Here is a 13,295-nt window from a genome sequence, read left to right as displayed (position 1 = left end):
AGCTGTAGTTTATTGTATGTCGTCTTGTCTCAGACCAACATGGCTACCAAGTACACCCCTGTATCAGCAGTGATATTTAATGAATCTCAGGAATCTTTAGATGGTGCTGGTTGTTTGTTTGTTTTTTTTTGTTTTGTTTTTTTTAATTTAACTTCCCTGTTTGCCATTTCAGAGTACTGATAGTGTTAAACTGCATAATGAATTATAGCTTATAATCTAAAGAGTGACTAAAAGCATCCTTTCAATAGAGTTATCTGGTTCTTGTGGTTTTCAGGCTATACCAGCTTACTTCTGTGACAAAAATAAGCTCTCTTTGTTAATTATTCCTCATAACCCTCTGGAGGTAACATGGCGATAAGAGAGGAACGTTGGGTGCTTATCTGGTTTGGGTATTATTAAAATGGTTAATGAACTTCCAGTAACAGAATCCTGATGCATGAGCTGAGATTCTCTCTGCAGGAATAGCCTTTAAAAAGGAGATCTGATAGAGAAATGGTTGAACCAAATACTGAAAACCACTAATATATGTTGAATGATGTTTCAGAGCTATATTAGAATTTTAAGACTTGCACTGTATTCTTTATACAAGTTCCCAAAATAGTACTGATGCATGTTAGATGAACTCCACAACCCACTCACTGTTGCTAGCAAACCTCAGTGGCTTGCCAGAGGCCAGTAATACAGGCACTGTAATGAAGCTGTTCCAAGCAATTTTATAGATGCTACAGCCCTGCTAAACTGAATGATAACTTGGCTGGGTGAAAGCTACTTAGACTCTTTGGCATTACCCTCTTGGAACAGGTGTGTTTAGTGCCTAGTAACGTGTTGAACCATATGTTTTCAAGATCAAGGCTGCATGTCACTAGGGGAAACCAGTGTGTGTCGCATGTAAACATTTTGGTTAGAACAAGCACATGGGTAAAAACCACGGTGACAGAGCTGAGTGACTTTTTGTGGTTTTGGTGACCTGTTACAATAATTCTCCTTTTAGGTTAATAAAGAAATTGAACCAGCAGACGATACTGCAGGTCTCCTGTGGCAGTTGGCATTGCCTTGCTCTCTCTGCCGGTACTGTAACATTTAGTCTCCTTCATTTGTGATGTGTTAGTGCCTGTGCTCTGGGGTTTCTTGGTGTGAGGGATTGTCCATGCACATAACATCCCTTCCCCAAAGAGCTTGCCACAAATTAGTTATGTAATCAAAGTAGACTGTTATGAAAACAGCTGGTGTCCAGAGTTGGAGAGAGGCCGTCCAAGGATATGATCAGAAAGAGCTGACCAGGGAGGGAGTGGTGGATGTGATGTACAGTTAACCAGTCTCCTGTGTGATGGTTAACAAGCCTTTTTAAAGCCTTTTGGTTCAAGCTAGAAAAATATGTCAGTAGTCTGTGGCATGGGGAAAATTTTTCTTTCCTAGGCTCTACTCATGAGCAAGCAGAGCTAGTGCCTTTTTCTGTTTTGCCTGGTAAGTTATAGCAATACTTTTTGTGTGCTTCACCAAAATTACCGTAAAGTTGCAATCACATTTAAATTTATTTGCCTTAGTTCCACAATTCATGTTTTCTTTGTTCCGCTATTAGCTAAGTTTTACTTACTGATCTTAATTGGGCACTCTTATTTCAGATGGCCAGTTCTTCACCTGGGGGCAGAACAACTATGGCCAGCTGGGCCTGGGGAAAGAATGCCCCTCACAAGCCACGCCACAGCGTGTCAAATTTCTTGACGGGATTCCTTTGGCACAGGTTGCTGCTGGTGGGGCTCACAGCTTTGCCCTGTCTCTCTCAGGAGCTGTGTTTGGTTGGGGGAAGAACAGCTCAGGACAGCTGGGCTTAAGTGATGAACAAGGTATGAAAAAGTTTTTAGGTTATTTTTTGCTGAGCATGGCTTTTATTTTTGTAGTAATCATATACCTTGCGGTATATGATTTCTACCATGATGCACACCTTCTGTGAGAAAATAAAGAACTGCAGCTTCTTTGAAGAGACTTGCATACTTTTCATACCAGGTTCTTTTTGCAGCTATAAATGGGACTCAGCAAGGTCAAAAGGAGTATGCCAAAATGTTGGCAACCTGGATAAGTAGCCTGGTTTGTGTCCCCCTACTTCTCCCAGTTCAGGGACACTGGGCATCTGTGACCCGCATTGAAGTCAGTGGAAGAACTGAAGTCCATACATGAAGATTAGTCAGTGGGATCAGGGTTGCTAGTTCGCTAGCATGACTGCAGCCAACAGTCATTTATACAGAACTCAGTGACTTGTGGTACATGCATCCAGGACACTACATACTGCTAAATACTGCTTAGTTTATTGCTAATTTCCCTGACTGACCTGAAATAACTTCTTTGCAGAGCTTCTGTAGGAAAAACTTGCTGAGTTCTTGTTTCTGAACAGCCTTATAGCAAGATGCATGCTTTAGTGAATAAACTGCTTCCAAATATCCAATCTCAAATGTACTTCATGCTTCAGCCCTGTGCTGAAGCATGGCTGCTTTTGATAGTCTTAATCCTAACCTTATTTCTACCAGTTTAAACTCAAAAGCATTTGCCTGAGGTGTGCATTTGCAGGTTACCAGAGATTTCTTGGAGTTCTGTCCAAGTCTGCAGAATTGAAGGGCTATTCTTAGTTCCTCTATGTGTGTCATTTTGGACATAATGTTAACTACTAGAACCATCTGCCTGTTGTACCTGGGTCTCTATACCCTTGAGCAAGTTGCTCATGATTTGGAGCTGGAAAATAATTGTTAAGTACTTGAGGGTTTAGTCACCACTCCTCCCCCACAACCACTCCAAACACACCTTAAATACTGATTTGCCACAAGTCAGTTAAAGCTGTGGGTGCTTGTTGTGTCTGAAAATCAGGTCACTTTGAGTTTTTGGAGCATCTAATGACCGTATCAACTAAACTTCTCTCTTCCACTGTCTCTGATGCAGATCGAGAGACCCCTTGCCATGTGAAGCTCTTACGGTCTCAAAAGGTTGTCTATATCAGCTGTGGAGAAGAACATACTGCAGTTCTAACAAAGGTAAAAGGATCAATCTAGGAATTTCATACTGTTTTCTTGCCCACAGACTTATCTTACTTTGGCTTTCTGAGTGTTATAGCAGAAGAAACATGTGGCTTTTACTGCCCCTTTTCCTCCTGCCCCTACTGTAATTGTGTTGTTTAAATTTGAGATTAAGATCTTCATTTAATTTAATGACCAAATTATTCCCCGGTGCACACTTATTAAAAGGGTGACTGCAGATGACTGATCCATAACAATATGACATAAATGATGTTAACATGCTGGCAGATCCCCAAGAAAGACCTTTGAGAAGAAAATCTGTCTTCCTCCTTGGCTCTCGTCAAAGAGGTGGACTTAGGCATCCTGCTTTGACAGTTTAAAAGGGGACTGTTATATACCAGATTTGAAGTGAGCTCCACAGTTAAGGAGCTCTGAAAGAAAGAGTCATCAGTTTAGAAACTGTAGACCCCCTCTATGTATTGCATTTATACTGTGATTAATGAATTAATTTTGACATAAATGGCAAAGGTGCTGCACCTTTACTAAATTTAAAGTGCCATAGAATGTCAAACAAGCCATACAAATGTTCTGCATTATATGTAGAACATTGCAAGCTGTAAAACTGTTCTATGTTATATGACGAATGCTTTTTATGGCTGCTTTGTATGTGGCAGATCCATGGATGGAGCAGCTCTCTGGGAACCTGGCTTTCAACTTGTTAGTGCAGGGGGAGCCCAGGTCATGATCCCTGGCTCTCCCAGCACTGTCAGGTAGAAAGGATATGATTAGGACTTGATCTCTGATTCCCCAAATTGTGTCTCCTGGCATGTACAGGTGATATGGCAGGAAATACTATTGTTGGGATTGGGGACTAGATACCATGGCACCTTTAAATGAACACTTGCCAGGGGCCTTATAAAACAGGGCTTCATTTGAAGACCCCCCCAAGTTGAAGAACTAAGTGGTGTATAGGGGACAGTGTGGCCTTGTGAACAGACTATCAGAGTGGGGTTTGGGCATCCTGGGTTCCATTCCTGGCTTTTGCCATTAATCTGTTTGGTGACCTTGGACATGTTGCTACTTCAGTTTCCCCACTTGTAAAAGGAGGTGACAATGCTGCAGAATGTTTTGGGAGCTCTAAAAGAATTAAACAGTGGTGTTGTATATATGGAGAGGTGGTCTCTTAGATGTGGCTCCAGTTCAAAAAAAGTGCTGTTGAACAGATGCAGATGCAGAGGGTCACAGGAAGCAGTCTTGGGCATTCAGGCTATATGGCTATCTAAATGCAGCCGGGAATTATAGTAGATCTGATGGTGATAGAAAAAGTGGGTTGGATGTTGATGTGCCAACATACAAACCAAGATGCCAAAGATACATGATGTGCCAGGTCTATGACAGCAACTGAGTTGACCGTAAAACCAGAATACTCCACTGGGTGCTGTACGGCCAGGCGTACTGAAGGCCATTTTTTCTAGAATATCTATCATGGCCTCTGATTAGCTTGGGAGCAGTTGTGATACCAGGTGAAGAAAGGTGTTGCTGGGTATGGCTCACTAAATGGAGCATGTGCTGTTTGATTTGCTAACAGAGTGGAGGGGTGTTCACGTTCGGTGCAGGTTCCTGTGGGCAGCTCGGCCATGATTCCATGAATGATGAGGTTAATCCCCGAAGAGTGCTGGAACTGATGGGCAGTGAAGTGTCCCAGATTGCTTGTGGCAGGTGAGTGCTTTGTAGAGGGTAGCACAAGGAAGGGCTTTGGTACATATTTAGTGGTAGAAATTAATGATTTAGAGCTCTCTCAGTCTGGTAGTTCAGACTTAACAAAGTTACATCCTTTTGTACATGTGAAATACTAATGCTATCGCTGTCAGTTTTACTGTGGTCTGTTGCTGTGTATGCTCCTCCTACATCATACCAATCCAGATAGATTCTAACAGCCAGACTATTCTGCCTCTTGAACATTTATGTGGACTTAACTACTTAAGTGCAATTCTATTCCACCCTGTTTAAGTCTGTGAACATCCATTAATGCCTTGCTTTTGTAACACACTGTCCTCTCGCCCTTAAAACTGAGTCTTAAAAAAAAGCAGCGCAAGAGACCCACCTACATTTTTGTATTAACAGTTTTTCAGGGACTCAAGGTGGGTAGCTACCCAAATCCACTTGCACACTTGACTGGGTGGGATAGAATACAGACCTAAGTTACTTACCTCAATAATTTACAGTCTTTCAGGAGGCGGGCTGTAAATTATGAAATGCTAAATTATGTTAGCCTAGTGAAGACAGAATTTAGTAACATGATTGGGTTTGCATCAACAAACTGACTGCATTTTTATAAGATGAAGCAGGGCAGGGTGTCATCACCCCTAGCTCTGCGTGACCCTCTGGTGGTGCCTCATTTGCCCTAGTATTCAGCATTCCCTATGCTGATGTAGGGGAATGCAGGCAGACATGCCTGTGGATGAATGCTTGTGCATGGTCAGAGCTCACCTGGTTCAAATAAGCAGTGATGTCAGTGACTTGCAGTAGCTGAGCTTCTGGCTCATTGTTTCTCTGGGTAGTTTTTTAGTCTGATTTTTCTCACATTTAAACATGGCCCAAACCTCATAATGGTCTGCATTACAGACACCACACTCTTGCCTTTGTGCCTTCTTCTGGAATGATCTATGCATTCGGCTGTGGAACAAGAGGCCAGCTGGGAACTGGACACACTTGCAATGTTAAATGCCCATCTCCAGTCAAAGGTCATTGGGCAGCTCACAATGGGCAGCTCTCAGGGAAGCCTGGTAAGTGTTCTGCGTAGTAATGGATGTGGCACGTAAGAGATTAGCCCAGCGTGAAGTGCTCTAAAGGTGTTTTGCTTTTGGTCTTTGACTTAGTCACACTTCTCCAAAAAAGAAAAGAAAAAAAGAGGAGTCTCAGAAATGAGCTGGTGGTTTCTCATATGGTTAACCATCTCTCTCTTGCTCCTCTGCATAGCTCAGCTGCACATTAGGCTCTGCCATTGGTCTACTCTGAAACATTCACAAATCATTCTCTTACTTACTACTGGGACTTCTTAAAATTTCCCCAGTTCTGCTATAAATTGAGAATTATCACTTGCTCCAGTGGGGTTGCAGGTACTCAGTACCTCACAAGCTAAGGGCCTCTAAATAATGCATGTGTTTGTGGCTGAAACAGGCCCACAGAATGGTAGAGCAGGTGTGCACTGCCCAAGCAAAAGCCCAGGAGCAATTCTGAGAAGCAAGTTCCTCCCACTCGGTGTGTACTACAGCTTGGGAATTGGGCAGCATAATGGGTTTAGTGGAGTTGCGAGCACCTGAGTGGCAGAGCCGCAACCTAAGCTCCCTGATTTCTGGGCTTAAGTATGTGCTGAGTGGACAGGACATGCCTCTAGGTAGCACAATGAGGATTACTGTGGGCATGCTATGGGGAGGTTCCTCTGCTGTGGTTCCCCTCCTGACATGAAATGGTTTTTGTTTTATAAATAGCATAATGATCTAATGACCTAAACTCAACTGGCACCTCACCCCGGTCTTTGAGTTGTCTCAAGTCTTTGAGGTGTCTCTGTGTGACACTCACAACTTGTTGAGTTTGGCTGCTATTTATTCTGAAACCCAGAATTTTCTTTACTTTATCCATGCCTGCACCCTTTCTTAATGGGGACCCCTAAACATGTATTTATCAATTTTAATTAACAAAAACTGTCTCTTCACCAGATGCCTGTAAATATCATATTGTTAAACATATCTTCTCTGGAGGAGACCAGACATTTGTACTTTGCTCCAAGTATGAGGTAAAAATAACTATTTTCTCTCCAGTGATTGGGGGGGGGAAGGACGGGGAAGGAATTCATCTGATATTGACTCAAAGTGATGGGATTGGCTTTCTAATTACAGTTTAGCTAATCAGGCAGACAAGCCCTATTGAATTAAGAGACTTGGGGAATCTAATGCCAGGTGCACCCATGATGTGCAGCCTTGCAGTGAGAGGACTCTCTGGGTCATACAGAAGTTGCAGAAAATTCCTCAAGCTGCTTCCTCCCCTTTATGAAGGGTACAGGTGTGGATGGTTGAAAAGAGGCTCATAATTGCAGAGCAGGTCAGGAGTACTGCTTCCCTTTTGAGGTTGCCCCCTGATTAACTTCACTTGGCAGTTGCTTTCCAGGCCAGGGGTACTTAACTTTTTCTATACCATAACTACATATTACAACAGAAAAGAGCTGCAAGGCTTTACATCACCGTCTGCATACTCCTGCAGTATAACAAGCCTCTTGTTGACTTAAGTAAGCCATAGATTTTGCCCTTCACCTGTAGGCTTTGGAAGAAGAATATTTTAAGTCATGTTTCTGGCTGTATGATCCAGACTGTTGTGCATTCTGCATGTGAAAATCTGAAATACTCCTCTGTATTACTGGTAATGTTCTGTAATGACCAGGCACAGGAAATGACAAGTCTCTGCACAACGTTACACCCTTCTTAAGTGGAGATCATTTTTGCTATGTATCCAGAAACAGCTGGGAGAGGTTCAGCTCCCATCTGCACTATGGATCCCATCAAATCTGGGGGACCCAGCTGTATCACAGTCCTTAATTTTTTTTTTTCCTTCTGTGTAGAGACAACCAAAATAGCACCGTTTGAATTCCACATGTGGAATAGCAGTGAAGAAGATATTGGTCTTCACTTGATAAATGAAGGAAAGAAAAAACTGTTTGTGGTCTTTATGGATTACAAACAAGGGCTGTTTTTCAGTTGGAGGGCAGGAATTTCTGGTGCTCACTGACCTGAGTAAACAGCAGGCAGGGCCAGCTGGTGCCCTGTTGCCACATGTGTACGGTGAAGTATTGTGAACCCTGAATTCAGGGAAGCACAATGGTGACAATATTTCCCCCTCCACCTTTGGCTTTCTTGTTGCCTTAGAGAGAGATGTTATAAAGTTTCAAACACATTTCAGGCTGGATAAGTAACAAAAAATAGCAGTTTTATAAAAACTAAACCTCCTTCCAACCCTACCTCCTCTTATGGTATTCACAGAGGTTTTGCAAAATCATTTGGTACATTTTTAAGAGACTAGGTTGTCATTTCTTTTTTTTCTTCCTGCTTCCCCTTCCAGTTTTTTGTGGAGTGTCTTTCATTTGAAGATTCTCTTGGGTTGATCAATGATGATGACAGCCCTTCAGTTAAATCTGGTGAAAAACCACCCCTAAGAAACTGCTTGGGATAAATACAGAAAACAGAGAAGGGTTGTGGACAGGAGAGAACTGAATTGTATGTCTTATACTTAAACACTGAGATATGTATCTTTTCCCAGAATTCGTTGCCAGCTGATGATTTCCGGACCATAAATGAAAGCCATTATACCTGTTTAATAAATGATGAAACTATAGATGTTTGGAGACAAAACCTTTTAGAAAAAAACAGCTCTAATTCTGTCAAGTAGGTGTTACTGTACAGGTCAAAACTTTGTTTTGAACACTTTATGTTTGGTTGTGCTTATTTGTGCTTTAGGACTCGCCATTTTTGCACCCAATCTTAATTCACATTAGGAATGTCACATCAGGCCTCCCTAAAAAAAACTAGTAAAACTTTCTCAGGTTAAACTGACCTGGGGGGACACCGGACTTTAAAAGAAGCTGTTCTTTAACCCTCGGTTGCGTGGTTGCAGTTTAAAAAAATGGAAAGAAGACATTTTAAACAGCCTAATTACAATCTCTTCCATTTTCTTTCACATGAGTGAAAGGCATACTAGGCAAAAATAAGGAACTGACAACTGAATTTTGACACAAGCTTGTCTGCTAGCCTGGAGCATGAATACACGAACATAATAACTGCCATTTACTTGGTCAGGTCCATCACGTCACAATATCTCTAGCCAGGAGGTCCCCTGGGGACTGCAGGGCTACTTTCCTATCCCTGGTCCAATCCTGTCTCTGGGGAGAGTTTCATTAGGTAGTGTCCACTGGCTCCTTGGATTCATCTGAGGTCCATCAGGTATTATCCAATGTGATCTGCTCAGTGTCTCCCCTTGGCACACTACTTATAAACCTTTGACCTCTACTTCTGTCCCTGTTACGTTTTTAGTTGTCCCAAGCAATTAGTTGTTGCTTTTCTAGTGGCCTACCTTTTTAAGGGAGGCTTATAGTGTTTCTTAGCGGGCAGTGGCCCATGATCCCTGTAAAGTAGCAAGTAGGCCTGTGTTGCACAGTGGCAGAGAGTAGATGCTGAAATGGAGAATGAGCTGGGTATGGCCAGGGTTTTTTCCACTGTTCCTCTCTCATTTTCAGCCTCCAGCATTTAAACTCTAGGAAGCTCTAATTCAGAGGCTGTGTCCTTGACTCCTGTGCTCAATAGCTACTGATGCCCCTTTCCTCCAAGAATGTGTGTCCAATCTCTTTTTGAATCTGGCTGAACTGTCAGCTTCTACCATCTGGTGGCAATGAGTTCCACACTTTAATTACACACTGTGAAAAATAACTTCATTCTGTTTGTTTTAAACTTACTTACCTGCTAGTTTCATTTTGTGATCTGTAGTTCTTTTATTTATGTCCAGCAGTCTCTTTAATGCATGGTTTATATATGAGGGGATGGATTAGAGGCAAATGGGCATATTAGAAATGGGATATACAAAAATACATCATGCTCTCTATTCACACAAGCATCCCTCTTTTCTTTTGTCTGTCTGCTGCAAACAGTAATGTTGTGCAGATCCTGTCCTCTGCTGCGTGCTGGAATGGAAGCTTCCTGGAGAAGAAGTAAGTGGCCAAAGTGTATCTTTCCTGTGACAATTATCCTGTAAAGATGAAGCAGGAATCACCTGCTCCATTTGCTGTTGCATTAGGCCTTAATTCATTGGGGCTTGTCTGCCGTAATTTTCTGCCTGATCACAATGGTGACTAGAGAGATGCTCCACAGGTTAAGGATTTCTTGGAAGGAAAGGCCTCTGACTTGAGAAGTGACTTTGTAAGTGTGGTATTTGGTGTCATTAAGAGGTCACAGTGAAACTCCTAGGATTTCAATATCCAAAATGGCATATTAAATATTGCTCACCCATCTTAGAAGTTTGAGAGGACAAAAGTCTCAGAGTTACAGAGGTGCAGGGTGCAGTCCAGAGGAGAGGCAGATCAGCATGGTGCCCAGCCCACCCTGTCTCCTGCCTCCAGCTGCTGCTCAGGAGGAGCTGGGCTGGGCATATGCAGGTGGGGTGGTACCTGCTGCAGTCTGCGTGCCTTGTTCCCACACAGCAGCAACAGTGCCTGCCAGCCTGGCACACCGTGCTGCTCTGCCTCTGCTAGATTGTGCCCTGCAGTCCTGCCTGCCTACCTCTGCAGGCAGCAGCATCACTGACTTGGGGCAGGTAGGGCAGTGTCCTGGATTTCCTTAAAAATAATAAGGTCACCTTACTTGTAGTGAAATGGGGTTAATATGGGTAGGTCCTTTTAAGTACAAGGAAGTAGTTCCACTTTGGGGACATCACTCCTGGAAAGTCCTGGGCTCCTGCTTATGAAAGCTGTGAATTCAGGGAAAAGGTGGCCAAGATAGTAAAGGATGAAAGCATAAGATCCATGATGGGAGACTAAAGGAATTTAATGTACGAACCTAATGAAAAGATCAGGGTGTGTTGGAAGGATGAGGTTGATGACTACTGTGTGTATAAACTGTTAGGAGGTAAAAGCAAAAATGAAGAGGAAGAATCTTATTGATGACCTGATGAGTAATGGCCTGCAACCAGGTGAAGGTACACGTTCCATCGTGCAAATCTTTCGAAGAGCAGGTCAAACTAGATGGAAAAACTGACTGGCCATTTGTTCCTCCTCTTTCTTTTACTGACACAATGACTTCCATATTGTAGGTAGCCAGCATGCAGTTATGTCAGGAGTATGGAGGTGTGGAAAGCAGATTTAATTTAAAATATAAACAATTTGCTACAAATTAATGATGTTTAGTAACAGAAGCTTGTGGGAGGGTGGAGGTGAAAGCTGTGGCTGATGTACCCTAATACAATACCCTTCCAAAACTGGAGGACCAGAGCTAATAATGAATTACATTGACCAGTGATTTAACATTTGTGAAAACTGCTGTAATCTGTGACCAAAATGATAGCTAAATACTGGAATTTGGTTGTCTTTGTAACCCTTATAATGTGAGGTGTGACTATACTTAAAATGCCTAACTTCAGACGAACAGCATAAACATTTGAATCCATTTGAGAAATATACCCTAGTGCATTGTTCCTGATGTCTTAGCTCAGAGGGCAGCTTAGGATCGCTGTAACACTGCAAAGCATAGACCTAAAAGAAGGTAGTTTTTTCTGAGGCCCTTTGCCCAGACTTCTACACAGTCATCGTGGATCCTGTATGCACATGCAGCACGTGCCCTGGACCAGCCCAGGCGCTGTGTGCAGCCTGAGATAAACAAGCTCCATGTGCAGTGTAAAGGACCAGAGCCAGCACATTCTGCATATAGAGACAAGGGCCTGTCTGAAATGTACAGGCAGCACTGTGGGCTGCATCTTTGGCATCTCTGATTGAATATGTAAGGTTATGGATGACTGGCTATCATTTTTCTCTGGGGAAATTCTTGGTACTTGTGTTTGGGATTTATAGAATTGTGGGAGTTTTTTTATTTTTAGCAGCAAGGTTTTACAGCTGTTCTGTCTGGAAGAGACATTGCTGGAAGCGTGTGCTACAAACCATTAATCTTGTTCTAGATGCTGAGTTAGAGTGCTTTTTAGCTGTATTGCAGGAAGTTCCAGTGCCTACACAAGCCTTTTAGAATATTCATCCTCTGTATACTTGGCTTCTGTATATCTTTAGCTTGGGTAATACGAAGTAAAAATAAAGCTTTTTACATACAAAAATGCCTAGCAGGAAAAGCGGATTTGCGGTGCCATCTACTTCCAACTGAAAACCATAGGCAAACTCGTCTTAACTGTGCTGGGAGTTTGATTTGGACCTTGATTAGAAAATATAGGGCTAAGAAATTCAGATGAATCTAACAAAGGTTGGCTGTACGAGTTGAGGGTCTAGCTCTCAGGCTATTTTGAAAAATCCAAGCTTATTTCCTTTGAAATATGTCATGTGATCTCTTTATGAATGACCAGTATCTTTGTGTATAAGCCTATACCACCCTACCACCCTTTTAAAAAGGCCTCTGTTGAAATGTGTATAGAAATGAGGAACACGGGGTCTCTTGCTACTCATAGTTGGAGTTGTACAACTGTAATTACCAGTCCTAGAATCAAAAGTGAGTGGGCAGACCCTTTGGCGTATGTGAAGTCCCCCTGAATTCAGTAGGATGGGACAGGATTGACCCAGGATAATCCCCATTCTCTATTTGGGATCCCTGAACTGTTCCCTTTTGATATATTTTCTATTTTGCATTAATGTATTTGGCTAGGCATTCCATGGTAGTTTTTAGTTTTGATGTTTCTCTATCTGCAGATAAATTCTTGACTGGTGCTCTAAGCCCAGGCATCTACAAAGGGTAATCTCATATCTTTACTCAACTCACATCTTTCTCTGGTGGGGGCTTGTTTTGTTGGGTTTTTTTAGAATTGATGAGCACTTTAAGACCAGTCCTAAAATCCCAGGGATAGACCTGAATTCCACGCGAGTGCTGTTTGAGAAGCTAATGAACTCTCAGCATTCTCTTCTACTAGACCAGGTATTCATGTCAAGATGGCGTCTAAATATTCTTGAATGGCAACTTCACAGTGCTGGGAAAGAGAAAAGGGTGTGTATGTATGTGCATGTGCTAAACACGGCTTCTCTCTGTAGAACATACTGTTGCTTACTTACGGCTTTTCTCTGGAGGGATTAATTAAAAACTATGGGGCTGATTCTCAGCTGTTGTAAATTGGGCTAGCCCTAAAAAGCCCAGCAGAGCTACACTGTCTTTCACCTGGTGAGAATCTAGCTCTACAATTGCTTTTTAAAAAATGTTTGCCACATGGTGAAATTAAGTGTGAATGTGATATGTGCACAAACCAGAAATGCTTGCTAAACCTCTCATTCTGTAAATTTATCTGTTTGAACTTTTTAGCAAAGATATAACAAAGAACTCATGAAACGAGGACTTCACAGAATGTGAACTAGTAAACTGAATTGTCCTGTACAGTGAAAATACCCAACTATTGTTGTGTTGCAGGGTTTTTGTTTTTTGAACTTCAGTATTTGCTTACCTGTTGCTTAACAAGATTTGATCTCTCACGTCAGTCTCTCTTATTAGATCCCCACTGTTTTTTACTGTTGTGTGCACTCTTCAGTCAAAAAAAAAAAAAAAAAAAAAAATTTTT

General features: G+C 42.2%; 1 protein-coding gene across 2 annotated transcripts in view; it reads left to right on the top strand.

Moving 5' to 3' along the window:
• HERC3 (HECT and RLD domain containing E3 ubiquitin protein ligase 3) overlaps positions 1 to 13,295 on the top strand; it is a 96,872-nt gene that overhangs the window by 39,955 nt on the left and 43,622 nt on the right. Inside the window, exons 3-11 of one of the 2 annotated variants that reach the window (XM_019526252.1) lie at positions 992 to 1,068; positions 1,623 to 1,844; positions 2,929 to 3,020; positions 4,591 to 4,721; positions 5,628 to 5,788; positions 6,722 to 6,798; positions 8,313 to 8,437; positions 9,694 to 9,753; positions 12,553 to 12,664. In XM_019526252.1, the coding sequence (XP_019381797.1) occupies positions 992 to 1,068; positions 1,623 to 1,844; positions 2,929 to 3,020; positions 4,591 to 4,721; positions 5,628 to 5,788; positions 6,722 to 6,798; positions 8,313 to 8,437; positions 9,694 to 9,753; positions 12,553 to 12,664 (1,057 nt within the window). The remainder of the gene's footprint in view (positions 1 to 991; positions 1,069 to 1,622; positions 1,845 to 2,928; positions 3,021 to 4,590; positions 4,722 to 5,627; positions 5,789 to 6,721; positions 6,799 to 8,312; positions 8,438 to 9,693; positions 9,754 to 12,552; positions 12,665 to 13,295) is intronic. The other variant, XM_019526253.1, reaches the window with a different exon arrangement.

This window comes from Gavialis gangeticus, unplaced genomic scaffold (genome assembly GCF_001723915.1).
Source record: "Gavialis gangeticus isolate Ggan-Ray unplaced genomic scaffold, GavGan_comp1, whole genome shotgun sequence".
In the NCBI taxonomy this organism is placed as follows: Eukaryota; Metazoa; Chordata; order Crocodylia; family Gavialidae; genus Gavialis; species Gavialis gangeticus.
The sequence above is the reverse complement of the archived record's forward strand: the minus strand, read 5'-3'. Positions and strand labels throughout refer to the sequence as shown.